This window comes from Panthera onca, chromosome B4, assembly GCF_046562875.1.
Source record: "Panthera onca isolate mPanOnc1 chromosome B4, mPanOnc1 haplotype 2, whole genome shotgun sequence".
Taxonomy (NCBI): Eukaryota; Metazoa; Chordata; class Mammalia; order Carnivora; family Felidae; genus Panthera; species Panthera onca.
Window position 1 is genome coordinate 41603989 of NC_138345.1, and position 25880 is coordinate 41629868.

The window sequence follows — 25880 nt, forward strand, 5'->3', positions numbered from 1 at the left end:
ATCCAGTTTTCCCAACACCATCTGTTGAAGAGACTATCCTTTTCCCATTGTATGTTTTTGGCTCCATTTTATTTATTTCATTTATTAAAATTTTTTTTAATGTTTATTTTTAAAGGAGAGAGAGAGATACAGTGTGAGCAGAGGAGGGGCAGAGAGAGAGGGAGACACAGAATCCAAGGCAGGCTCCAGGCTTTGAGCTGTGATCACAGAGCCCAATGTGGGGCTCAAACTCATGAACCGTGAGATCACGACCTGAGCCAAAGTCAGATGCCCAACCGACTGAGCCACGCAAGCACCCCAATTTTTGGCTCCTTTTTACAAGATTAGTTGGTCATCTGTGTGGGTTTATTTTTAGGTTCTCTACTTTTTGCCATTGATCTGTGTGTCTGTGTTTATGCCAATACCATACTGTTTTAATTATTATAGCTTTGTAATATAGTTTGAAACCAGGAACTGCCTCCTTGGGTGCCTCCAACTTTGCCCTTCTTTCTCAAGATTGCTTTGGATACGCAGGGTCTTTTGTGGCTTCATACAAATTTTAGGATTTTTTTTCTGTTCTGTGAAAAATGCCATTGGAATTTTGATACGGATTGCACTCAGTCTATAGATGGCTTTAGGTAGTAGGAACATTTTAACAATATTAATTCTTCTAGTCCATTTATTTGTATCTTCTTCATTTTCTTTCATCAGTGTTTTATAGTTTTCAGTGTATAGGTCTTTCACTTTCTTGGTTAAATTTATTCCTAAATATTTTATTCTTTTTGAGGCTACTGTAAATAAGACTGTTTTCTTAATTTCTGATAATTTGTTGTTAGTGTATAGAAACACGAGTAATTTTTGTGTATTTATTTTATATCCTGCAACTTTACGGAACTTATCTATTAGTTCTAACAGTTTTATTTCGGTCGGATTTTAAGGGTTTTTCTATACGTTTTCATGTCATCTGCAAATAGAGACAATTTTACTTCTTTTCCAATATGAATTCATTTGATATCTTTTTCTTGACTAATCACTCTGGTTAGGACTTCTGGTACTATGTTGAATAAAAGTGGTGAGAGTGGGCATCTTTCTCTTGTTCCTTATTTTAGAGGAAAAGCATTCAGGGGAGCCTGGGTGGCTCAGTTGGTTAAGCATCCAACTTTGGTTCAGGTCATGATCTCATGGTTTGTGAGTTTGAGCCCTGCGTTGGGCTCTCTGCTGTCAGCAGGGAGCCTGCTTCAGATCCTCTGTCTCCCTTTCTCTCTGCCCCTCTCCCATGGGCATGTGCTCACACGCTCTCTCTCTCTGTCTCTCAAAAAAACCCTCTACAATCAACAAAACTAAAAGACAACTGACAGAATGGGAGAAGATATTTGCACATGACATATCAGATTAAGGGTTAGCATCCAAAATCTATAAAGAACTTATCAAACTCAATAGCCAAAAAGCAAATAACCCATGAAGAAATAGGCAGAAGACATGAATAGATCGTTTTCCAAAGAAAACATCCAGATGGCTAACAGACACATGAAAAGATGCTGAAATCACTCATCATCAGGGAAATACAAATCAAACCTCAATGAAATACCACCTCACACCTGTCAGAATGACTAAAATTAACAACTCAGGAAACAACAGATGTTGGCGAGGATGTGGAAAACGGGACCCCTCTTACACTGCTAGTGGGAATGCAAACTGGTACAGACACTCTGAAAAACCACATGGAGGTTCCTTAAAAAATTAAAAATAGAACTACCCTACAACCCAGCAATTGAACTACTAGGTATTTATCCAATGGATACAGGAGTGCTGTTTTGAAGAGGTACATGCACCCTAATGTTTATAGCAGCACTATCCACAATAGCCAAGTTATGGAAAGAGCCCAAATGTCCATCAACTGATGAATAGATAAAGAAAATGTGGTATATATATACATACGATGAAAAATACTCAGTGATCAAAAAGAATGAAATCTTGCCCTTTGCAACAACATGAATGGAACTAGAGTGTATTATGCTAAGCAAAAAAAGGCAGAGAAAGATAAATATCATATGATTTCCACTCATATGTGGAATTTAAGAAACAAAACAGATGAACATAGGGGAAGGGGAAGAAAAATAAGATAAAAAGAGAGGAAGGCAAACTATAAGAGACTCTTAAATACAGAGAACAAACTGAGGGTTGCTGGAGAGGTGATGGTGGGGGGGATGGGCTAAATGGGTGTTGGGCATTAAGGAGGGCACTTGTTGGGAGCACTGGGTGTCATATGTAAGTGATGAATTGCTAAATTCTACCCCTGAAATCATCATTACACTATACATTAACTAACTTGGATTTAAATAAAATAAAAAAATACATAATACTCAAAAAAACAAATAAACATTAAAAAAATAAAAAAAACAGGAAAAATTTTCAGATTTTCACTGTTTAGTATGATGTTAGCTATGGACTTGTTGCATATGGCCTTATTTGTTTTGAGGTACATTCCCTCTATATCCAGTTTGAGAGGTATTTATCATGCAATGATGTTGAATTTTGTCAATGTTTTTTCTGAACCTATTGAGATGCTTATATGATTTTTATCCTTTGTTTTGTTAATGTGGTGTGTTACACTGATTTGTGGATGCCAACCCATCCTTGCATCCTTGGAATGAAGCCCACTTGATCATGCTGTATAATCCTTTTAATGTTGATTATTTTTTTGAGGATTTTTGTATTTTTCTTCATCAGGGATTTTGGTCTGAACTTTTCTTGTAGTGTCTTGTCTGGCTTTGGTATCAGGGTGATGCTGGCTTCATAAAATGAGTTTGAAAGTGTTCCCTCAAAAAGGAAAAGTTTGAGAAGTATTGGTGTTAATTTTCTTTAAATATTTGGTAGAATTCATTGGTGAAGCCTTCTGGTCCTGGGACTTTTGTGTGTTGGAAGGTTTTTGATTGCCAATTCAATCTGTTTACTAGTAATCGGTCTGTTCACATTTTGTATTCATGATTCAGTCTTGGTAGATTGTACGTTTGTAGGAATTTATGCATTTCTTTTTAGGTTGTCCAATTTATTGCCATATGTTGTTCACAGTAGTCTGTTATGATCCTTTGTATCTGTGTGGTATCAGTTGTAATGTTTCCTCTTTCATTTATAATTTTATTTATTTGAGTTCTCTCTCTTTTTCTTGGTAAATCTAACTAAAGGTTTGTTTGTTTTGTTTATCCTTTCAAAAAACCAGCTCCTAGTTTCATTTTCTTTTTAAAAATTTTTTAAATGTTTATTTATTTTTGAGACAGAGAGAGACAGAGCATGAACGGGGGAGGGTCAGAGAGAGAGAGACACAATATCTGAAGCAGGCTCCAGTCTCTGAGCTGTCAGCACAGATCCCGATGTGCGGCTCGAACTCATGGACCGTGAGATCATGACCTGAGCTGAAGTAGGACGCCCAACCGACTGAGCCACCCAGGCGCCCCTTAGTTTCATTTTCTATTATCTTTTTAGTCTCCATTTATTTCTGCTCTAATCTTTGTTATTTTCTTCCTTCAACTAACTTCAGGCTTAGTTTGTTCTTTTTCTAGTTCGTTGAGGTATAAAGTTAGGTTGTTTATTTGAGACGTTTCTTGTTTCTTAATGTAGGCATTTATCACTGTGAACTCCCTCTTATAACTGCTTTTGTCGCATGCCGTAAGTTTTGGCACAGTGTATTTCCATTTTGTTTTATTTTTTAAGTGTCTTTATTAATTTTGAGAAAGAGAGAGCGTGAGGGAGGCACAGAGAGAGAGGGAGATAGAGAATCCCAAGCAGGTTTCCTGCTGTCAGCACAGAGCCCCACATGGGGGCTTGATTTCATATACTCTGAGATCATGACTTGAGCCGAAGTTGAGTCAGAGGCTTAACTGAGCCACTCAGGCGCCAGTGTATTTCCGTTTTCATTAGTCTCAAGATGTTTTTTGATTTCTGGTTTGATTTATCCTTTGACTCATTGGTTATATTCAAGAACCAATGAATTTTCCAGTTTTCTTCTTGTCATTGATTTGTAGTTTCATACCATCGTGGTCAGGAAAGATGCTTAATATGATTTTTTTTTTTTAATTTTTTTTTTCAACATTTTTTTATTTATTTTTGGGACAGAGAGAGACAGAGCATGAACGGGGGAGGGGCAGAGAGAGAGGGAGACACAGAATCGGAAACAGGCTCCAGGCTCCAAGCCATCAGCCCAGAGCCTGACGCGGGGCTCGAACTCACGGACTGTGAGATCGTGACCTGGCTGAAGTCAGACGCTTAACCGACTGCACCACCCAGGCGCCCCTGATTTTAATCTTCCTAAATTTATTAAGACTTGTTTTGTGACCTAACGTGTGACCTATCCTGGAGAATGTTCCGTGTATGCTTGGGATGAATGTGTATTCTGCTGCTGTTCTATGGGTTCTTCCGTAAATGTTTTTTGGATCCATATGATCTAGTATTTCCTTATTGATTTTTCTGAAGGGATGATCTGTTGTTGAAAGTGGGTAGAGAAACTTTATTTATTTTGCTCAAATCCACGAACTCTGTCATTTTTTACATGATGTTTAAAAAATCATTTTTGTTTGAAATATAGATTCACAGGAAGTTGCAAAGGTAACCCAGTGAGGTCCTGTGTGCCCCTCATTGATTTCCTCTAATGGTTACATCCTTTGTAACTATAGCACAATGTCAAAACCAGGAAACTTCTGTTGGTACAATGTGTGTGGATAGTCTTGTGTGAGGTTATAAAATTATAAAGTGGTCACTTGTGGAGATTCATAATCACTACTGCAATCAAGATACAGAACTATTCCATCACCACAAAGAATTCCTTTATGCTACCCCTTTATAGTCACACTCTTTTCTTTTTTATTTTCCTTTTCAATGAAAACAAGAAGACAATTTTGAAAGATCCAGATTTTCTCAGTTGTGCCAGGGGGCCAAGGGAATTGAATTTCAGGCGTGCCCACCCTTCAGCCAGAGAAAGAGGGCGACTAGATAAATGATGGGGGACAGTGGAACTGTGGCAACAGGAGCCACAGTGGGAGAATCCAAAAGGGGAGAGCATAAATTTAAAGTGAGAGTCCCCTAATGGGTCTTGTTTCCCGGGGTGTAGTTTCTGTTTTTAAAATCTCTTGTTTTACTACAAGGGAATACAAAGGACACAGAATACCAATGACTGCCAGTAAGGCACTGGTTCTAATTTTAATCACTTCATTCTGTCTGACCTCTAAATAGGCTGTTTGCAATCTCTATCTCCCTTTATGTTTAGTGTGGAAGCAAATTATTTCTTTTGTCTTCACTGCTTGGGACTGACTGGTGAAATATTTTTGGCATAATATGCTCAGGTTTTTCTGGGTATCCATCTATTCATGGGTAAAATAAAAATGTTTCTTGGTCTCCCTGGATAAAAAGAAAGAAGAATTAAAAAAAAATTTTTTTTAAAGTCTTTATTTGTTTTTGAGAGAGAGACAGAGTGTGAGTGGGGAAGGAACAGAGAGAGAGAGATACATGGAATCTGAAGCAGGCTCCAGGCTCTGAGCTGTCAGCACAGAGCCTGACGTGGGACTTGAACTCATGAACTGCGAGATCATGACCTGAGTGGAAGTTGGACACTTAACCGACTAAGCCACCCAGGTGCCCCCAAACCGAGAAGAATCTAAGGTTTCCAACAGGAAACAAAAAAGAATTTTTAGAATAAAAATTTATAGAAGCCAGGGTAAAAAGCAAAAATTCCTTGAGTAGATGTTTGAGAGAAAACACAAAATAAAAGAGAAAGAGAATCCTGGGATCACAAGAGACCAATGTCCCCAAGAAATCCCAAAGGAAAGACTCAGGTCTTCTCATGGAACCAAGCAGAGGTGGTGAGTGTGGGGAAGAGCTGAACCTTAGAGGCTGGCCAGAGATACCCTAAGAGAGATTTCGGAAAACAATAATCATTTAGCTTGGGTCTAGGTGAACTCTGCTTCTAATTTGGGGGTGTGTGATTGACGTTCTCTACTTGTGACACAAATTAATGAAAAAAAATTGGGGGGGGGGCGCCTGGGTGGCTCAGTTGGTTAAGCATCCGACTTCGGCTCAGGTCATGATCTCATGGTCTGTGAGTTTGAGCCAAGTGCCCGGCTCTGGGCTGACAGCTGGGAGTCTGGAGCCTGCTTTGGATTCTGTGTCTTCCTCTCTCTTTGCCCTCCCCTGCTTGTGCTCTGTCTCTCTTTCTCTCTTTCTCTCAAAAATAAATAAACATTAAAAAAAATTTTGGGGGGGTGGGTGCCTGGGTGGCTCTGTCGGTTAAGCATCCGACTCTTGGTTTTGGCTCAGGTCATGAACTCAGTTTGGGAGTTCGAGCCCCACATCAGGGTCTGTGCTGACAATGCAGAGCCTGCTTGGGATTCTCTTTCTCTCCCTCTCTCTCTGCCCCTCCCTTACTCACTCTCCCTGTCTCTCTCTCTCAAAAATAAATAAATACACTTTAAAAAATTAAAAAAAATTTTCCCTAGCAATTTATGGCATTGTGTTAGTTTGTCATGGGTGGCTGTGAGCCCTTTCCAACCTCCTTTCCTGGTCCTTGGCTGCTTGTTCCCCTTTGGTCATCCTGTGCTGTCCTCACTACCATTCTTTGGTGCAAATAGATAGAAGTCAACTCATCAGGTTGACCTGTATCTAAATGTTGAAGGATGTTTGCTCCTTGTTAATGACATTTCAGTCATCAGTCAGAAATGGGAGGGATTACTTGAAGTTGGGGGGGCTTAAAATTTTCCCGGGACCCTAGAAATCATACCACATCCTTGTTTCTGTACCTTTGCGCTACATCAGACTGAGTGAAAGTTGTGTTGAGAAAGTAAAGGGGTAAAAAGCACGATTCTAAGATCACAGTCACAAAGAAAGACCTCGCCCTCTGGTTGTGGAAGTTAAAGCAGCAAAGTGCCAGGAGGACATCTTCCTAGTACAGCTTACAATATGGCCGACACTGTGTTAGGCCTGTTACCTGTATTTTCTCATTTAACTGTTCAGTATTTGTATGAGATACTATTGTATAAAATTGGTATGAGATACTATTAGACAAAGAAACTGAGGCTGAGAGAGGTTAAGAAACTTGTCAAGTTACCATGGGTAGAAAGAGGCCAGCCCCCTTGACACAAGAGTGAACTCCCTGAACTACTGTACCTCTTGCGGCTTACTCAGTTGGTGACTGTATTTTTCTTCCCCAGCCTCCGTTCCAGGGCTGGCATTGTGTGACTGTCTTCCTTGAGCCCCCTTATCATGTACAGACCATGCTCTTCTCCTGGCCTCTTAGTTTTGAAGCTCATGTCCGTATCATCAGACCGTATCATCTATACCTACACATTGTTGTGGTCATTCCTGGAACCTGGGTCATTCCCCTCATTTCTCAGTGACTGTGGTAACTGACTCACTGTCATGCTAACACTATTCCTGTCATAGTTTTTATCAATTTCAGTGTATAGATAGGTGATCCCTCTAAAGCTTTAGCCTTGTAGTTCTACAAATCTTCTTCTCTAACACCTTTATCTTCCACTTTATCTCAGCCACACATTCCCATGGTCATGCCTAGATAGACCTTTTCATTCCCAATAACTGCAACCTCTCCTATCATCCTGACTTCACACATCCCACTCTTTTGCCACCACCTCCTATTTTTCCAGGTCAATTCCTATATTCCACAATACCAGAACACTAATACATCAGTCCTACTGCCTATTTACTCCCCATTACCCGCTCCATACTTAGTCTCCTCTTTACCCAGCTTAAATTCAATATAATAACTCTTTCACATACAACTTGGACTCCCGTGCCCTTCTGTGGTTTCAATATATTCATGTGGCAAAAAGGAACCCCTCTATGCCTTGTATTGGTGCAGCTGATAGTGGCTGGCCGAAGACATACAACCAAACTCACACAATGGTCTCACAACAGTGAGAACAGCTATCTCATTTTAATCCGTGACCATGAATCTCAAGTGGACCCTTAATGCTCCCCGGCAATCAAAATTCCCTAATCCGTTCTCTCTCCCACTCTCCTTGATGACTTTTCATTCCTTCTTTTCTCTCCTCAACCTCCCATTCACACTCTCAGCAGATGACCCTGTTTTCTACTTCACCAAGACAAGTGAAGAATTGGAAGAACTACACATTTCTGTCACCACACCTACTGAAATACCAGCTTCTTATACTCTGCTTGCCTGTCTGTTACAGGCAAGATAACATAGCCATGCTTCCAACCGGATTCTATCTCTCGCCTACCTCCATTGATCACCATCATTTTCCCTCTATCGTGTAACTCCCATCAACATATAGACATGCTGTTCTTTCTCTAATCAAAAAAAAGCCACCCTTCTCTTACTGCAGTTCTTCCAATAGCTTGCCCTGTTTCTTTGTTCCCTTTTGCAGCAAATTTCTTAAAACAACTGATTATACTCTTTGTCTCCAGTTACTCCTCTTCCATTCGCTTTCCAACTCCAACTCCAGTTTGACTTCCCGCCCGGCACCCCCACCCCCCCCCCACCATTCCACCAAACTGTGCTTTGCTGGCTCTCTAGTGGCCTTGGCATTGCTCTATCCCAGGATCAATCCTCAGTCTTCATCTTGACCCAGAAACGACGTTTGCTAAGTCAATCAATTGATCAGTCCTTTGCCTGGATGCACTTTCTTTCCTTGGGTTCAAAATTCTGCACTCTACAGTTTTCCTCCTACTTCAGCGGTCACTATCTTAGTTCAATCAGGCTGCTATGATGAAATATGATAGACTGGGTGGCTTAAACGATGAGTGTTTATATCTCACGGTCCTGGAAGCTGGAAAGTCCAAGATCAAGGTGCTGGCAGATTCCCTTTTGGTGAGGTCCTTCCTCCTGCCTTGCAGTCAGCCGCCACACTGTGGGCTCACATGGCTTTTTCTTGGTGCCTATGTGCAGAGAGAGATTTTCCTCTTCTTTTCCTACGCTCATGACCTTATCTAAACCTAATTACCTCCGAAGGGTCCCACCTCCAAATACCAACATATTGGGAGTTAGGGCTTCAACATGTGCATTTTGAGATTCACATTTATTCTGTAACAGTCACAACTTCTGAGCCTTCTTTGCTGATTTTTCCTGTTCTCCCAGACTTTTTATAATGACATGCCTCAAGGCATAAGCACTGGTTCTTTTCTCTATCTTCACTCCCTTGGTGGTTTCATTCAAACTTGTGGCTTTCAATACCCATCTATATACCTCCCAGTAACTCCAAACTTGACATTTTTAGTTTAGAGCTGTTCCCTCAACTCCAAATGTATACATCAAACAGCGTATTCAGCATATTTTGTTGGGTGTCTAACAGACATTTATTTAACTTTCTGAATACAGAAGATGAAGTCATAGCAATTGTTTTAACCTCCCAGTCTGCTAATTCTTACAGCTGTCAGTTTTTGCTTGGTTTTGATGATTTTTCTTCTCATTACGGGTCATATTTTCCTGCTTCTTTGTATGCCTCATATTCTTTGATTGGTTGCCAGACTTTGTAAATTTTATCTTGTTGGGTGCTGGATATTTTTGTAATTCTATAAATATTCTGGAGCTTTGCTCTGGGACTCAGTTAAGTTACTTGGAAACAGTTTGATCCTTTGGGGTCTTGCTTTTAACATTTGTTAGACAGGACTGCAGCAGCATTTAATCGAAGGCTAATTGTTCCCTACCACTGAGGCAAGACCCTTTCACATGCCCTGCACAATGCCCCGTGAATTCATTTTGGCTGGCAGGATCCAGCACTGTTCCCAGCCCTGCTGATCGCCTGGTACTGTTTCATCCGATCGTGTCATACAGCTTTATTCTCCATCCTTGAGTAATTTCCTCACTTATGGGTGAATACTGGTAGGGAGCTTTCGCGGATCTCTGGCGTTCTTTGTGGCTTTCTCCTTTCTGATCCTCAGTTCTGTGAACTTGAGTGGCCTTGGTCTCCCTTCACTTTTGGCTCAACTCAGGGAGTCAACTAAGCACGACCTGGTTTTTACCTTCCAGTACCTCAGCTTGGAAACTCTCTCCAAGAGCTAAGCTGGGGCAATGGTAGGGCTCAGTCTCTCAGGGATCATTGTCTTTTGTCCCCTGAAATTTAATGTCTGGAGAACTATCGTGTCATATATTTGATGTTTTTTGCCATTGTTGCTGTTGTTTGTTTCAGGAAGGAGGGTAAATTTAATCCCTGTTACTCCGTTTTGACCCTAATCCAATAGGCATCTAATGTCGACATGTGCAAGATGGATCTCATGTTTTTCATCAGACCTGCTCTTGTCATCTTCTGTATCTATTTGACTTCTTTCTTTTCCTCATCCAGCTTTCTCCAGTATTTATTCCATCAGGAAATCTTCTGGCTCCTCCCGCAAATTTTATCCGTAATGTGATGACTTTATTTATTTTTTATTTTTTTAATGTTTATTTATTTTTGAGAGAGAGACAGAGAGAGATGGAGAGAGGGACAGAGCATGAGCGGGGGAGGGGCAGAGAGAGAGGGAAACAGAATGTGAAGTGGGCTCCAGGCTCTGACCTGTCAGCGCAGAGCCCAACGCCAGGCTCAAACTCAGGAACCGTGAGATCCTGACCTGAGCCAAAGTCAGACACTCAACTGACTGAGCCACCCAGGTTCCCCAATAATATGATGACTTTAAATCACCTCCGCTGCTAGCACTTGGTCTGAGCGACCTTCACTTCTTGCCTGGATTATCATAATCGCTTCCTAACCGGTTCCCTTTTATGCTCTTTCCCACCTGGAATCTGATCTCAATTCAGCGGTCAGAGCAAGCTTTTGAAAATATGAATTCGTATTACTCTGCATTGACTGCCTTGGCAATTCTCTAATGGTTCAAGCATGTTCTTGTCTCAGGACCTTTGCACTGGCTCTTTCCTCTTCCTGGAATACTTTTTCCCTAGATCTCTGAATATCTAACTTCCTTCATTCTTTGCCAAATGTCCACCTTCCCAATGAGGTTACCCCCGCCGTTTTTTTAAAATTTTTTTTTTAACGTTTATTTATTTTTGAGACAGAGAGAGACAGAGCATGAACGGGGGAGGGTCAGAGAGAGGGAGACACAGAATCTGAAACAGGCTCCAGGCTCTGAGCTGTCAGCACAGAGCCCGACGCGGGGCTTGAACTCACGGACCGCGAGATCATGACCTGAGCCGAAGTCGGCGGCTTAACCAACTGAGCCACCCAGGCGCCCCACCCGCCGTTTTTTTTAAAAGAGGCTCCACGCTCAGCCATGGTGCCCCGAGTGAGGCTTGAACTCACAACCCTGAGATCAAGACCTGAGATGAGATCGAAAGTTGGATGCTTAAGTGACTGAGCCACCCAGGCACCCTGAAGGTTACCCCTTTAAAAGTTTTTTTTTTTTTAATTAAAAAATATTTTAATAGAGCATCATCTCTTTACTTTTTGACTAAAGCATCTACATGGCTTAAAATTGGAAAGATCAGAGTACACAGTGAAAACTTTTCTTTTTACTCCTGTCCTCTCCGAGAGATCACCATTGTTTCTTGCATATCTTTCCGGCAATATTTTATAGGTATAAAAGTGATATATACCCTCTCCTCTTTTTGTACAAATAGTATTTTATACACCCTGTCCTGCTTTTTACTTTTTTCATTTATCTTGGAGATCGAATGGCTACATTGTATTTCATTATTTGGATATTCCATGATATGCTTGGAACTTTGCTGCTAGACCTTTCAGAATCCAGGATTCTAATACTTTGCTGTCATAAACAGCACTGCAATGACTAACCTTGTCCATATGTCATGTATTTCACATGTGAGAATATCTGTGGGAAAAATTCCTAGAAGTAGAATCGCTGGGTCAAAGGCATGTGCACTTGTGGTTTTGATAACATGTTGCCAAGTTGTTCTTTACAGGGTGTGGACCACATTCCAATAAGCAATGCATGAGTGACTGTTATCTCCACATCTTCACCAACATAGTATATTATCTCTAAAAAGCTTAAAGCTAAAAATATGGTGGGTTGGGGCACCTGGGTGGCTCAGTCAGTTACGTGTTCAGCTCTTGGTTTACGCTCAGTTGATGATCTCACGGTTTGGGGGCTGGAGCCCCGAGTTGGGCTCTGTGTTGACAGTGAGGAGCCTGCTTGGAATTCTCTCTCCCTCCCTCTCGGCCCCTCCCCTGCTTGGTCTTGCTCTCTGTCCCTCTGTCCCTCTCTCAAAATAAACAAATAAATAAGTAAACATTTAAAAAATGGTGTCTTAACGCTTTTCCTTTTTATGAGTTAGCTTAAGCCCCACAGCTTAATCTTAATTTGTATTTCCTTTTCTGACGTCTGTTCATAGAACAGACTTTTTGCTTTTATCCTTATTTATGCATTTATTTTTTTAACTCTGCACACCTGAAGGACAAGCCGCACCTGACTTTGGGTGAGGGGAGTGGGAACCAGGAAGGTCAGAGCAGTCCCTGGACTCTGCTGGGACAACCTTTGATGATTACAGTAAAGACAAAGGACTCAGAATCTTACATTTGCCAGGAACCTTAGAAATGATACACTTCAATGTTTTCATTTTTGTTTCAGGTTTTGTTCTCACTACCTCCGCCTCTTCCACCCCACCCACTCCACTGCCATCTCCATTGGGATCCTGCAGGCACTTGGCTTCTGAAAAATACTCGGTGACTGCAATTAACGTGTGCTCCTCAAACACTGCATACCCCCCATGTATGCTTTTGTGTAGACCGTGTGAAAACATGTTTTCCTGTCATATCTGCCTCTACAAGTCTGCAATCCTGCCATCTAAAGTGCTCTTTTTAAAAAATATTTTTTAAATGTTTATTTATTTTTGAGAGAGAGAGAGAGAGAGAGGGAGTGAGGGAGTGCAGGGGAGGGGCAGACGGAATCTGAGGCAGGTGCCAGGCTCTGAGCTGTCAGCATAGAGCTCAACATGGGGCTCGAACTCATGAACTGTGAGATCAGGACCTGAGCTGAAGTCAGATGCTTAACCCACCGAGGCACCCACGCACTCCTCTAAAGGGCTCTTAAAACCTGAAAGTGTTTAAATAATTTGGCACCAAAAGTTATTTAGTGGCAAAACCTGACCTGATGGGTAGCTATTTAGAGTCTTTGCCTATCTCATACGCTGACAATATTCAAATATTTTTCAGAAGAATGATTCCCTTTTCTTGTTGCAGATTGTTGCCCTAGACCCTGCTGGGGGCATGACGTAACAGTCTGCTACATTTCTGAAATCTGTAAAATCTGGAATATTGAAAGGCAGTTGGCCCTGAGGGTGTCAGATAAGGGATTGTGGACCTTCATTTGGTCTTAAAAATTCTCACTACTCGGGAAAGTTTTAACTCTGCACTGCTTTTTAAAATTCAGGCCTGTGTGTGTCAGTTCATGTAAAGCTGTTCAAACAAGTCCAGAAGAGTCAGTTGTGCAATAACATCTTGATAACATTCTATTATGAATACTTACAATGCTTCTTCTCAGTTTCAGGTTCTTCCCTGACCTTTAAGTGTGTCTTGGGATGCCTGGGTGTCTCAGTCAGTTGAGCGTCTGACTTTGGCTCAGGTCATGATCTCACCGTTTGTGAGTTCGAGTCCCACAATGGGATCTGTGCTGACAGCTCAGATCCTGGAGCCTGCTTCCGATTCTGTGTCTCCCTTTCTCTCTGTCCCTCTACCGCCTGTGCTGTCTCTCTCTCTCAAAAATAAATAAACATTTAAAAAATGTGTCTTAAGTAATACAAGTTATCTAAAAATATTGTTTTTTAAAAAAATTTCTTTTTTATGTTTTTATTTTATTTTTGAGAGAGAGAGTGGGAGGGGGGAGGGGCAGAGGGAGAGGGTGACACAATCAGAAGCAACCTCCAGCCTCTGAGCTGTTGACACAGAGCCTGACGTGGGGCTCGAACTCATGGACTGTGAGATCATGACCTGAGCTGAAGTCGGGTGCTTAACTGAGCCATCCAGGCACCACTAAAAATATTGTTAATCTTTCAACTTGGAAACAAAAATGTCGTATCACTTCTTTAAAAAAAATTTTTTTAATGTTTATTTATTAAAAAAATTTTTTAAATGTTTACTTATTTTAGAGAGAGAGAGAGAGACTGACAGACAGGATGTGAGGGGAGGGGCAGAGAGAGTTGGAGACACAGAATCTGAAGCAGGCTCAAGGTTCTGAACTGTGAGCAGAGCCCAAGGTGGGGCTTGAACTCACGAACTGTGGGGTCATGACCTGAGCTAAAGTGGGACTGACACTTAACTGAGCCACCCAGGTGGCCCTCATTACCACTCCTCCCTTAAGAGATACTTAGAGGGGCGTCTGACGGGCTTGGTCAGTAGAGCATGTGATTCTTGATCTCAGAGTTGTGAGTTCGAGCCCTACATTGTGTGCAGAGATTATGTAAAAATAAAATCTTTAAAAAAACCAACGGGCACCTGGGTAGCTCACTTGGTTAAACATCTGACTTTAGCTCAGGTCATGATCTCATGGTTTGTGGGTTCAAACCCCTGTCGGGCTCTGTGCTGACAGCTTGGAGCTTGGAATCTTCTTCAGATTCTGCCTCCCTTTCTCTCTGCTCCTCCCCCGCTCATGCTCTCTCTCTCTCTCTCTCTCTCAAAATAAATAAACATTAAAAATAAATAAATAAAAAAACAAAAAAAGAAACACGTAGAAATCGTAAAGGGAGCTTTTATTTGCTTATTTTTTTAATTTATTTTTTAAAGAATGTTTCTTATTTGTTAATTTTTATTTTTTTATTTGAGAGAGAGAGAGGAAAGAAACACGTGAGGGAGGGAGAGGGGCAGAAGGAGAGAGGGTGAGAATCCCAAGCAGGTTCCATGCTCCGCTTCCACCGGGAGCCCGACTCAATGTGGAGCTCGAAGGAGGACTCAATCCCACAGTCCTGGAATCGTGACCTGAGCTGTAATCAGGAATCTGACACTAACCGACGGAGCCACCCGGGCCTCCTGGAAAGGGAGCTTTAAAAAAAAACTGTTATATTTGCAACTACATGTGTGGGGAAATCAGGATTTTCTTCTTATATAATCAAAACAAAATTAGAAATAAATTGTTATCTAGAACCCTAGTTGTAAATGTGTGCATAAACATTTTTGATTCTGATTGTCTTCTTAAGTAAGTATTAAAAAATTTTTTTCTTACTGTTTATTTATTTTTGGGAGACAGAGAGACAGAGTGTGAGCAGGGGAGGGGCAGAGAGAGAGGGAGACACAGAATCCGAAGCAGGCTCCAGGCTCCGAGCTGTCAGCATAGAGCCTGACGCGGGGCTCGAACCCTGGAAGTGCAGGATCATGACCTGTGCTAAAGTCCGATGCTTAACCGACTGGGCCACCGAGGTGCCCCTTAAGTATTTTAAATATGATCTTATTAAATATTTTTATATTGGTTAAATACTACTTTTAACTCATTCTGCACACTGGCATTTTTCATAAAATTTTCTTTGGAAAGAGTTTCAATTGCCCAAGGGTATAATGACGGAAGAGGACAATGATAACTAGAGATTGTGGAATACATCTTCTGCAATCCTTGGAGGAAATAAAGGTGACTTTTGGGTTGTTTCAGGGATGGGATTATAGAAAAGAGCATTTATTTCACACAATGTCTTTCTGCATCAGTGATTTTAATATGGATTCTTAGTGGTTATCAATAACTGGTCAGATCATTTTTTTTTTAACGCACTGCTGTCTGGATTTTGACCTAGTGAATTGTGGGCTCAGCCCTCTCCCTCCCCCTCCCCCATCTCCTTCTTGATCCAGTCCACGTAGTTGAGTAATTTGGTGTAGAAGCCATAGCCCCTGCCACACCCGATGCCCCAGGATACGATGCCCGTGGCCACCCAGCGATCATTGTCCTCATCCTTCACTGCAAAGACCCCTCCGCTATCGCCCTGACAGGCATCCTGCTTTAGAGACGGGTCCCCGGCACAGAACATGTTTTGAGAAAACACATCGTTCCTATTTTTTTTCCGGAGCCAGCTCTCACACGCCTCTCGCCTACCTACGGGCAGACGGATAAACTTGAGGTCATAGGAAAGCCTCTCCTCCATTATCCCAAAGCCACTGACGTAGCCCATGAGGCCCCTGTCATAGAAGGTCTCGTTGTCAGGGAGGCAGATGGGGAGGAGGTTGGGCCCCAGGGTGACACTATTTTCCAGCTCCAAGAGGGCGATGTCCGCCTCAAAATTGTTAGACTCGTCCTGGCGGTAGTCTGGGTGAATGCTGACCCTGCGGACAGGGTGGTTTGCTAGTTTTGTGATCTCTTCCACGTTTACGTGGCCCAGGAACACATCCCTGGTGGCGTTATTTTCCCCGTTGTAGTCCTTGGGGTAGAGGGTGTGGGCAGCTGTGAGGATCCAGCGGTCGCCCAGCAGGGCCCCCCCTCCCGGCCCATAGATGTTGGTGTATGCCTGCCAGGGGAAGTTGCCCAGCTTGGCTCTTTGCCCTCCAATGATGCGCTGCTTCTGTTCCACGGGATTGACGGGTTTCCCACACACTGGAGAGGAGAGACAGAGAAGGCAAGTTCAAGTCAGTCTGGCCCATCCTCTTTCCTTCTGTGATCAGGCAGTTCCCCCCTGAGGCCTTTTTTTCTGGCTCCGGGGCGTTTCCTCTTTGTTCTCCCATTCCCACCCTCCCCCGGAGTCTTTGGCCTTTGCCTCTCCTCCTGGCTCTGGTTTATTTCTTCCTGGGGGTTTTCTTGCTCTTTTTAACTCCCCGATTCCCAATCTGCTCAGGGAAAAAGCGGGAATGTCAGGACCGAGTCCAGTTGCCTGGGTCCCTCTGTCCGTTTCTCCTGGGCCTTCTCCTTTCCTTTCCCCTTTACTGCTCCTGTCTGTTTTTGACCTCAAGCTGGAGTGTCTCTCCATTCACTTTGTCTCCGTGCTCTGTGCAGGCTCTTCCTGAGGCCCCGCAGGGTTGCCAAAGGCACTGGGGATGGCCCCAGAGGGCTTCCACTCACCTGGCAAACACCTAGGAATCTTTTGTCCTTCCTTTTCATTCTTCCAAATGCCCTCGGCGGTGCAGGTATAGGCCCCTGTGGAAAGAGGGGGCGATGAGCAGGCTGGGAGACGGTGGGCAGGAGAAGCGGCTCGCAGAGGCCAGTAAGCACAGAGCGCGCTAGATGGGGAGAGGGGAGATCCGGCACCAACACGGACAAAGGGAAGGTTGAAATACATAAGGATGGAATATCACAAGTGTTGGGAGGCTCCCTACGTATATTTTTTTGGTGTTGACATTCGGTGAAAAAAATCAGAACATTAACTCTACGTTTGATGTGCTCCCTGTTTGTGAAGGTAGACATAAAAACCGGAAGGAACATTTGAACATCTTGTCAGTGACTGCACCTTGGAAGTGGTGTAGATAATAATGGCGGCTACATTTTCTGATGGCTGACGGAGTACCGTACCTGTTGCTAAGCACTTTCTTGACATTATCTCCTTGAAGCACCACAGTGACACTTTCGGGGATGCATTATCCTCATTTTTTTGGAGGAGGAAAATGAGCTGAAATAGTTTGCACAAGGTCACATAATTTCTAGGTTACAGAACCAAGATGCAAACTAAGGATTGTCTGACTTCAAAGCCCAGCTCTTTAATAATACTATATAATTTCAATATAAGATTGTTTCTTTTTTTGGATGTTTCTAACCTACAAAGCATGTCATTTATTTTATTTTATTTTATTTTATTTTTAAAAAGTTTATTTATTTTGAGAGAGAGAGAGAGAGAGACAGAACGAGTGAGGGAGGAGCAGAGAGAGAGGAGGGGAGAGAGAATCCGTAGCAGGCTCCATGCTGATAGCGCGGAGCCCAATGCTGGACTGGAACTCACAAACTGTGGATCATGACCTGAGCCAAAATCAAGAGTTTGACGCTTAACTGACTGAGCCACCCAGGCGCTCCTAGGATGTGATTTATTTTATTTTATTTTATTTTATTTTATTTATTTTAATGGTTATTGAGAGAGAGAGAGTTTTGAGAGAGAGACAGAGACAGAGAAAGAGACAGAGTGTGAGCAGGGGAGGGGCAGGGAGAGAGGGAGACCCCGAACCCAAGCAGGCTCCAAGCTCTGAGCTGTCATCCCAGAGCCTGACATGGGGCTTGAACTCACAAACTGGAAGATCATGACCTGAGCAGAAGTCGGATGTTTAACTGACTGAGCCACCCAGGCACTCCTGATTTATTTTAAAGAAAAGTTTGGAAGATAAGTTTGAGAGTCATTTAGTAAATCTAAATGCAAAAAAGTTGCAACATAGTAGCCTGAGGGGGTGTTGGAGGTGGTGGGGTTGGTGGTGGTGGAAATGATGGTGACGGAGGTCGGGATGATGACGCTGCTTGTGCGGGTGGGAATGATGATGCTTGTGGTGAGAAGGAGCGGACCGTTTATGAGATTTGAGATTTTCTTTGTATCGGCTCAGGTGCCTCCTTATTCAACCCTACTAGATGCCTCTTGGCATCGTACTTTAGGCCCCTGAAGCCAGTGTCCTGGGAAGGTACCGTAATATGCATCCATTCTCGAGGGGTTATGTTGGAAGAAATCTCGGAAGATGTCCCGAGAAGATGGAAGGGAGGAGGCTGCCATTTGCATGGGTCCCTACCTCGCTCGGTTTCACTGATGCCTCCTCTGGTCTGCATCTTGTAATATGGCTCCCGGCAGTAGTACTGGATACGGGCCTGGTAGGTGTTCACCCCCTTTGCGGTGGTATAATTGAAGTCCCCGTTAGTCAGGCTTTGGGGCTTCCCACAGTCCTTGACTTGGAGAGAACACAGGGCCATATGAGAGCTGAGAACGTACTGGAACTTCAGCGGAGGGACCACGAGTTGTCTGCCCACAGAACAAGCTGAGAACCTCAGGGCAATACGGTCAGTGGGGGGAACTTATGACGGATGGGAACTGGTTGGAGTGAAATTCAGTTCTGGGTACAGCCCCCCATACAGCTGAGTGGAGGGCCGACTGGTTCCTGCTGTGGGCCATAGGCTTCAGAGGACAAGTGGGGGGGAAAGTCCTTTGGGGAGAGGCTTAGCCCAGGTCCCCTCTTCCTTTCACATCCCAGGTCCCCATGGCCAGGGGGTGGGAGTAGGGGCAGATACTCCTGAGTTGTGACTTACTCTTGCATCTGGGCATGGCACGGTGCCATGTGCCGTCATCCTGACAGACAGCCGTGAAGGAGAGCAGCACCTGGTTTCCCTGTGTGAGAAGAGGGACAGAGGTAGCTGTGTCATTAGTACAAGAAGGCACTGCGGTTCCCTTCCCGCCTTTCCCACCCCAGAGCAGCAGCCAGTGCAAGAACATCTCAAACTCGCAGACCTCAGAACCTCTGTGGGTGCGGCTCCTTTGTCCTTCTCAGGCCAGGGCTACAGAGGGGAGCCCCGAGTCACACAGCAGCAAGTCAGAGCAAGGACTCATTGTCAGGCCCAATAATCCTCTCTCTAGACTCTTGCTTTTTTCCACGGAGGCCCATTTGGACTCCACAGGTTTAGATTAAAAAAACAGCAAGACTGGTTGGGTGTTTTCTGCATTGGAACAAAACACCGTGCCCTGAAGTAGAACCATGTTTCTCCTCCTTTGGAGTACCCACCGGTCTCGGCCTGCATCACTTCCTTTCTCCTAGACCGCAGTTTTCTGAAGGGCAAGGGCCCAGCCACTTTCCAGGGTGCTTGAGATACTGATGAGTGCCAGGTGCTATAGTAGTTGAGTAGATAGCAGGCACAAAGCAAGAAAATGGCACCCTCTGAGATGAAAATTAACCAGACCCTATGAATGAGTTTTATTAAGGCCAACAACCATCCCAGAGAGTTAGCCCTGGAAAAGATTGCAAGAGAGTGCGTATGAGAACAAGGATGTTTGAGTGAAATGCAAATAACGGGAGACAAGCTGTGTGGCTTGCTTTAAATTCTATGATGTGAGTCACACATGCCAAGGTAAGGGTGGTGGCAGCAGAAGACAGGGAGGGTTGTAACGTGAGCAAAGAGTACGGGAGTCTCCAGTCTTCTGGGCCTGGGACAGCCAGTCCTCATGATGTAGCTGGAGACATCCAGGGGTAAAGAGCAACTCGTCTGGCTAGCTCAGCTTGATGCAACATTCATAGCTAGGCTGCATGAAGGCTCTCGTGAATATGCGCGTTTCTTTTTACTGACCTCCTGCATCTAGAACACTGCCTGACCCTCGGTAAACACATAAAATGTTTGCTGAATGAATTAACTACTATTTGAGGGCATACCAAAGATCTTCTCTCTGATTCTGATGAGGTCTTCCAAGTGGATCTATTGAACAAAGACGGGATGTCCAGTCCCGTGCCCCTGCCCAGGGGTCACTCTAACTTTCATGTCTTTCAAAACCGCATTTTACTTTACCGGATTTTGTGAGATTAACCAATAAAACCACGTTCTTTACTGCACCCGCAAAGCTGAGAACAGGGTGGTGGGCCCAGGCTGAGAACCTCATCGTACATAAAAAAGCCCTGGGGCAAGAGGCGGGAGATTTGGTTCCAGTCCCTCCTGTACAAAATCTGTGATGCTGAGCGAGTCACTCCTTGTACTCCACCTTGCCTTTTCAGGTCCTAATTCTACCGTTACTGCGCAAGGTTAGTAGTTCATAAACTTGGCTGCACATTAGCTTCGAGTGATCCTGGTGCCCTAGGTGCCAGGCTGAAGAATCAATCTCCAGGTCAATGGAATCAGTCTCTTACAGGGGACCCAGACATCAGTATTCATAAAATTCCAAGTGTTCCCAGCGTATAGTCAGGTTTGAGAACTGGTAGACCAGGTGACCCTTCCAGCTCAAGCATCTGTGAGTCCAATCGGGACTGAGCCTAAATCTGATGGGGGCGGGGGGCGCTGAGCTACCCGTGTGAATTGCCCCTGGAAGGCTGGGCCAGCTGTTTTCCCTCAGCCTCGGGCTCTTACCTCCACAAGCTGGTAGCCCTGTTTGCAGGTGACAATGAAATAGTCACGGAACTGGTATTGAGGCTGCAGGTCCTGGATGATGGTGAACTTGTCTAGGGTCTTGGGCTGGGGGCACTTGATGACTGTTGGGGAGACCAGAGGACATATTCATGTCAGAGCCACTGTCTCTTCTACCCATCTGATTCTGCCCCAGTGCTGCCTAATGGGAGAGGCCCCTGGGAAATCTTACTTTCAGTCGTATAATGCAGCTTCCAGCCTCGGCTGTCCCCCGAGTCATCCGTGAAGAACAGCAGATCCACGGCATTGCTGCTGCTGTCAAAGTCAGCGGGTCTTTGCTTCCCACAGAACTCGCCGATATTCCTCCCACTGGCGTAGATCTGTTGGGGAAGAGGTGAGGGTCATCTCTCTAATTCAGACATTTCCCCACTGAGCCAGGAGGGCAGCGGTGGTGGGAAGTCTGCTTTTTGGGTATGCTTTCAGCTGGAGGGATCCCTAGGATCCACACCCAGTTGTGTGGGAACTTGCCTAGCCCATGTGTGACTTTGGTCATTCCTGTCCCGATTGGCCAGAGGATCTAGCGGGAAGCAGGGGTGAGGGGTGCCAGGTGAAGAGGGGAAGGAGAGGAAGGGGGTCTCTCAGGGAGTAGGACAGCTATACCTGTAGCTGGTCATAGGGGCAGTGCACTTGCTGGTGGTCATCGATCTCGAAAGGTTCCAGGAACTTGAGGTGGAGGGTGAGGCCGCGCTCTACCCGGATGCTATAGTTGCAGCGCAGGTCAGGGGGGTAGGGCTTGGGGTACTCCAGGCTGGAGACGTAGCCCGATGGCTCCGTGTACAGCTCACTGCTGCACTCGGCTGTGGGAGCAGAGCCGGGCGGGGGTCACCAGAGACTCTGGCTGGCCAGCAAGCCCTTGCTCCTTCCCTGCCTCCCTCCCACAGCGCCCCAACCTCACCCTGGCAGGAATGCCCATCCTTCTGAAGCTCATAGCCTGGACGGCAGGAACAGAAGTAGCCACCAGGATAGTTATGACACAGGTGCTGGCACTGGGGCTGGAGATTCTTCTCAACCGAGTTGTGCTGGGCGGCACATTCATCGAGGTCTGGAAGAGATTCCAGAAGGAGAGGTTAAATTCCTGCCGGGGATTTCTGTAATGGCTTTGCTCTCAGAGAGATCACTCACCAGAGGCCGAAAGACAAAGTCATCTCTTGGCCACCTGGACTTCCAGGCCTGTCTAATAATGTCTTCTGGAAATCCCCCAATGGTGACAGAACCCAGGTTGGCAGGCCCCTTTTGGACAAAGCTCTCTTGAGGGGAAAAGGAAGGAAAGACAGGCTTCCTACTCCTTTGGATTCAAGATTCCCCTTTTCTGGTCCCTAGTCCATATGACTAAGGCCAGGAAAAAAGGCACCCAGGGACCACTCACCCACAGCTTGGTAGTAGGCCAGGAAGCCCTTGTAGAACATAATGGTGCCATTCTCCTCATTGGAGAAGTCCGTGTGGAAGGTCAGCAGCATCTTGTTCCCTTCAGACATAAATTCCTTTGCTTCTGGGGGGTTGCCCAGTGGAGAACCCAGTTGCCCACAGAACCTCCCCAGAGTTTTCTTGTCAGCAGAGATCTGGTGGAGGAAGGAGAAGGGGCGGGAAGAGGAGCTGTTGAGGAGACACGTCCCATGAGGAAGGTCAGTGAAGGTCCTCCTCTTGTCCCAAAGAGCGAGTGTCCCAACGAGTTCCACTCTACTGGTGGAACAGCCTCTGCCTGGTTTCTGCCTGCCGGGCTCTGGCTGTTGTGAACTTCTCCCCACTCTGGCAGGACTTCCATGGTGCATCTGAGTCTCCCAGTGGGTAACTCCTTGCATGTCACCCTGTGCCTGGTACATCATCTCTTCCTTGTTCTACGTCCCCCAGCACGTTTCAGGCCTTTCTTCATTTCCACCACCTCCCGTGCTCGTCTTCCACTGGAATCCTGGTTGTCTCTACCCAAGTCTTCAGCATTCTTTCATTCCGAAAGCCCGACAGGTCTGCTTTATTTTCTGTCTAGTTATTCCACCTCACCTTATGCAAACCATTCATATCCCTCATGCTTCCTGATAGACTCAGCTGAGAGTGAGCCTCTCCAGCCTTCATATTGGCAAGCATCGCCTAGATTCCCTTATCTTTCCTTTCGTAAAAAAATTTTTTTTGGGGCGCCTGGGTGGCGCAGTCGGTTAAGCCTCCGACTTCAGCCAGGTCACGATCTCGCGGTCCGTGAGTTCGAGCCCCGCGTCGGGCTCTGGGCTGATGGCTCAGAGCCTGGAGCCTGTTTCCGATTCTGTGTCTCCCTCTTTCTCTGCCCCTCCCCCTTTCATGCTCTGTCTCTCTCTGTCCCAAAAATTAAAAAAAAAAAAAAATTTTTTTTAAGTTTATTTATTTATTTTGAGAGAGAGAGAGAGTGTACACAAGTGGGGGAGAGGCAGAGAGTGGGAGAGAGAATTCCAAGTAGGCTCCATGCTGTCAATGCAGAGCCCGACTCGGGGCTTGACCTCACGAACCCATGAGATCATGACCTGAGCTGAAACTGAGTCAGATGCTTAACCGACTGAGCCACCCAGGCGCCCCCCCACCCCCGACCTTATCTCTTTCTTCACAGGTTCCTTAACCCCTCAAAAGTGGAAGACATCCTGCCCCCACCCCATCCCTCTCTATCCCTACCCTGGAGACCCTTCCCCCCAACCCTGCAAACTCTCAAGTCCTCTGGGTTAGGAAGATGTATCATTTTCCGATCATTCTCTCATAGCCTCCAGATGGTACACCCTCCTGGGAATGGTATTTATCAGATGTGTGTAGGCTCTACTTGGATCCTGAACCTTGAATCTCATTTTTATTGGATATAGAAAGTTGAGACTTGGAAGGCCTTCTTGGTTGTTTCAAAGGTGAGGAGACTGAGCCCATTGACTTTGCTGAGGGCTATGTTTCAGCTACTACTGCATACTTTTCTCTTCCCCATGTTCCTGTTTAGGCAGGCAGCCATGGTGATATTCTACATGGAAACAGGGAAACTGAGGCACAGCTGTTTTCCAAAGACTCCCAGAAAGTCAGCAGATGTGGAAGGTTTTTCTGACTCTTATGGACAGTACATTTCCTGGAAGTGGGACCTGTACATTCCTTCCTCCATGTTTCTCCCTTCAGTGCTCACTGAGGGCCTCTAAATCCAGTGGACGCCCCCCCCCCCCCCCCCGCAACATCCAGGGTGTCACCTGACTCTCAGAGCTCCACTTGGCCATCAGCTCTTGAAGGGCTAGGGCTCTGTCCATGTGTGAGGAATACTATCCAGGGTGGTTAGAACACAAGTCCTCAGTTTCCAGAGACACCCAGCTCTCCCTCTGCCCTCCCAACCCGATCCCATACCTTGACATAGTCATAGAAACAGCCTTCAGAAGGCTCCAGGTCAAACTGCCAGAAGACGAGCTTCACCCTGAATCCGGTGGGCACCGTGATCACAGTGGTTTTCTCAAAGTTGTTGGGGTAAGGCTTGGGGTACAGAGGAGAAGTCACCTCCCCAAAGAGCTTCTGAGAAATGGGGATGGAGCCTTCCACCCTACAGAACAGGATCATCACCAGGAGGTATAAGAGCCACCTGCCGAAAAGAAAGTAGGTGTCTGTAGGGCTGGAGGGGTGCAGCACCCTTGCCATTTTGGCAGTGACTGGGGTGGGGGCTGGGATGGTCATACCGCTCGGCATTTTCCACTCTGGCCATTCTAGACCTCATAGAGATGTTCTCGGTGGGGGTGGGTGAAGAGGGGAGGCTGGTCTCTGCAGCCGCTGCATTGGGTATTCCTCCCCCAGGGCAATGTGCAGTCCAAAGGTTCATCATACTCCCTGTCCTCTCTCCCCATCCTCCTCCCCTGCCCTCTCGCAACACTCCCCTCCCCTTCCCGGAATAGGGCTGGCTTGGGACCAGTTAACTGAGGGTGAGGGTTTCCAGTCATGGCTCTCTGATATGGCTCCCAAGGGCCAGCAAAGGCCTCTGGGAGAAACGGCCTATAGAATATGGAGTCACACACAGAGCGCACCCCTCCTGGGCAGAGTGGGTCTCCCCATCTTGCTGCTCCCGGGCTATGAGCTGGGAGGAAGAAGAGAGCGTGGCCATCACCTCACGTGTGTAAGGTCTCCTTTTGTCCTCATGAGGAGGGATGGAAGGTATGTGTTTGCGTGTGCCCGCGTGTGCATACTGGCATAAGGTAAGATATACGGGGAGGGGAAGGGTGTTCCTGTCTCCCTGAATAAATTTGGGAGCAGAGTTGCCCAGGATTCTCCCTTCTGGCTTCTCCCTCCCTCCCTCCCTGGGTCCCCATCAGCCTTACTCACATTTCTCCAGGCCTGTTTTTGGATCCTAGACTCTCCTGACAGCGTCTTCATCCACTCTGCGTTGAGGGAGACAGCGGTCATGCAGAGGAGGGAAGGGGGAGGGAATGAGCGTGGAGGGGAAGGGGGGTGGGAACCATTCCCGGAGGAATGTTGTAGGGAATGAACTATTTGCATAAACAAAATGAAAAAAAAGTCTGTTTCCAGTTAAGTAGAGTTTTGGTTTTGAAATCCCTGATGGTGGCGCCACCTGCTGGCCGATCTGGGGAAGGGCTAGGGAGACGGGCCTGGGTTTCTCCAGTGGAGACAGCCTTTGGTTTGGAAAACCCAGACCTCTTGGTTTCTAAATCTGATCTGAATTTTCATTTTCTTCAGGGACCGCCATTGTCTTTACAAGGTTCCTACACCAAAGGCAGTGGAAATCGCTGTTGAGGGAGACTCTCTTTTCTGCATCGCCTGTTCCATCAATCTGGTTCGTCCTGCCCTTAGTCACCCAAAGGCCCTGGTCCAGGAATGGCTAGGATTTTCATGTCCAAGAACAACGAGGTAGAAGAGGGCATTGCAGGAGTGGACAGAAGAGAATGGAGTTTGTTTGCATTGGGGCCCCGGCCTACTCACCCTTGAATGACAAACACTGAACAGGGCTTGTTGTGTCAGGGTGACCCTAAAGCAAC

At 45.5% G+C, this 25880-nt stretch overlaps 1 protein-coding gene across 2 annotated transcripts; it reads right to left on the reverse strand.

Annotated features, from left to right (window-relative positions):
• Window positions 1-15565: 15565 nt before the first annotated feature.
• C1R (complement C1r) lies at window positions 15566-25331 on the reverse strand. Of its 2 annotated transcripts, none has more exons than XM_078450130.2 (11): window positions 25210-25331; window positions 24250-24478; window positions 22289-22481; window positions 21818-21964; window positions 21523-21719; window positions 21095-21242; window positions 20866-20987; window positions 19069-19147; window positions 18558-18713; window positions 16921-16995; window positions 15566-16458 (listed from the first exon to the last, which is right to left on the reverse strand). In XM_078450130.2, coding segments are annotated over exons 1-11 (2127 nt in total). In that variant the 5' UTR covers window positions 25212-25331; the 3' UTR covers window positions 15566-15679. The 2 variants fall into 2 exon arrangements, with proteins under 2 accessions (XP_078306256.1, XP_078306255.1); XM_078450129.2 differs by lacking the exon at window positions 25210-25331 and adding an exon at window positions 24573-24730.
• Window positions 25332-25880: the final 549 nt, after the last annotated feature.

What these genes read in the sequence shown, in the direction of transcription:
- C1R (XM_078450129.2), bottom strand. Translation starts at nt 24,715, where the DNA reads ATGATGAACCTTTGGACTGCACATTGCCCTGGGGGAGGAATACCCAAT. An exon ending in AGAGTGGAAAATGCCGAGCG is followed by an intron (nt 24,479 to 24,572) that starts GTATGACCATCC and finishes TCTTTTCGGCAG; the next exon opens with GTGGCTCTTATACCTCCTGG. An exon ending in CATCAGTGAAACCGAGCGAG is followed by an intron (nt 16,996 to 18,557) that starts GTAGGGACCCAT and finishes CTCTTTCCACAG; the next exon opens with GGGCCTATACCTGCACCGCC.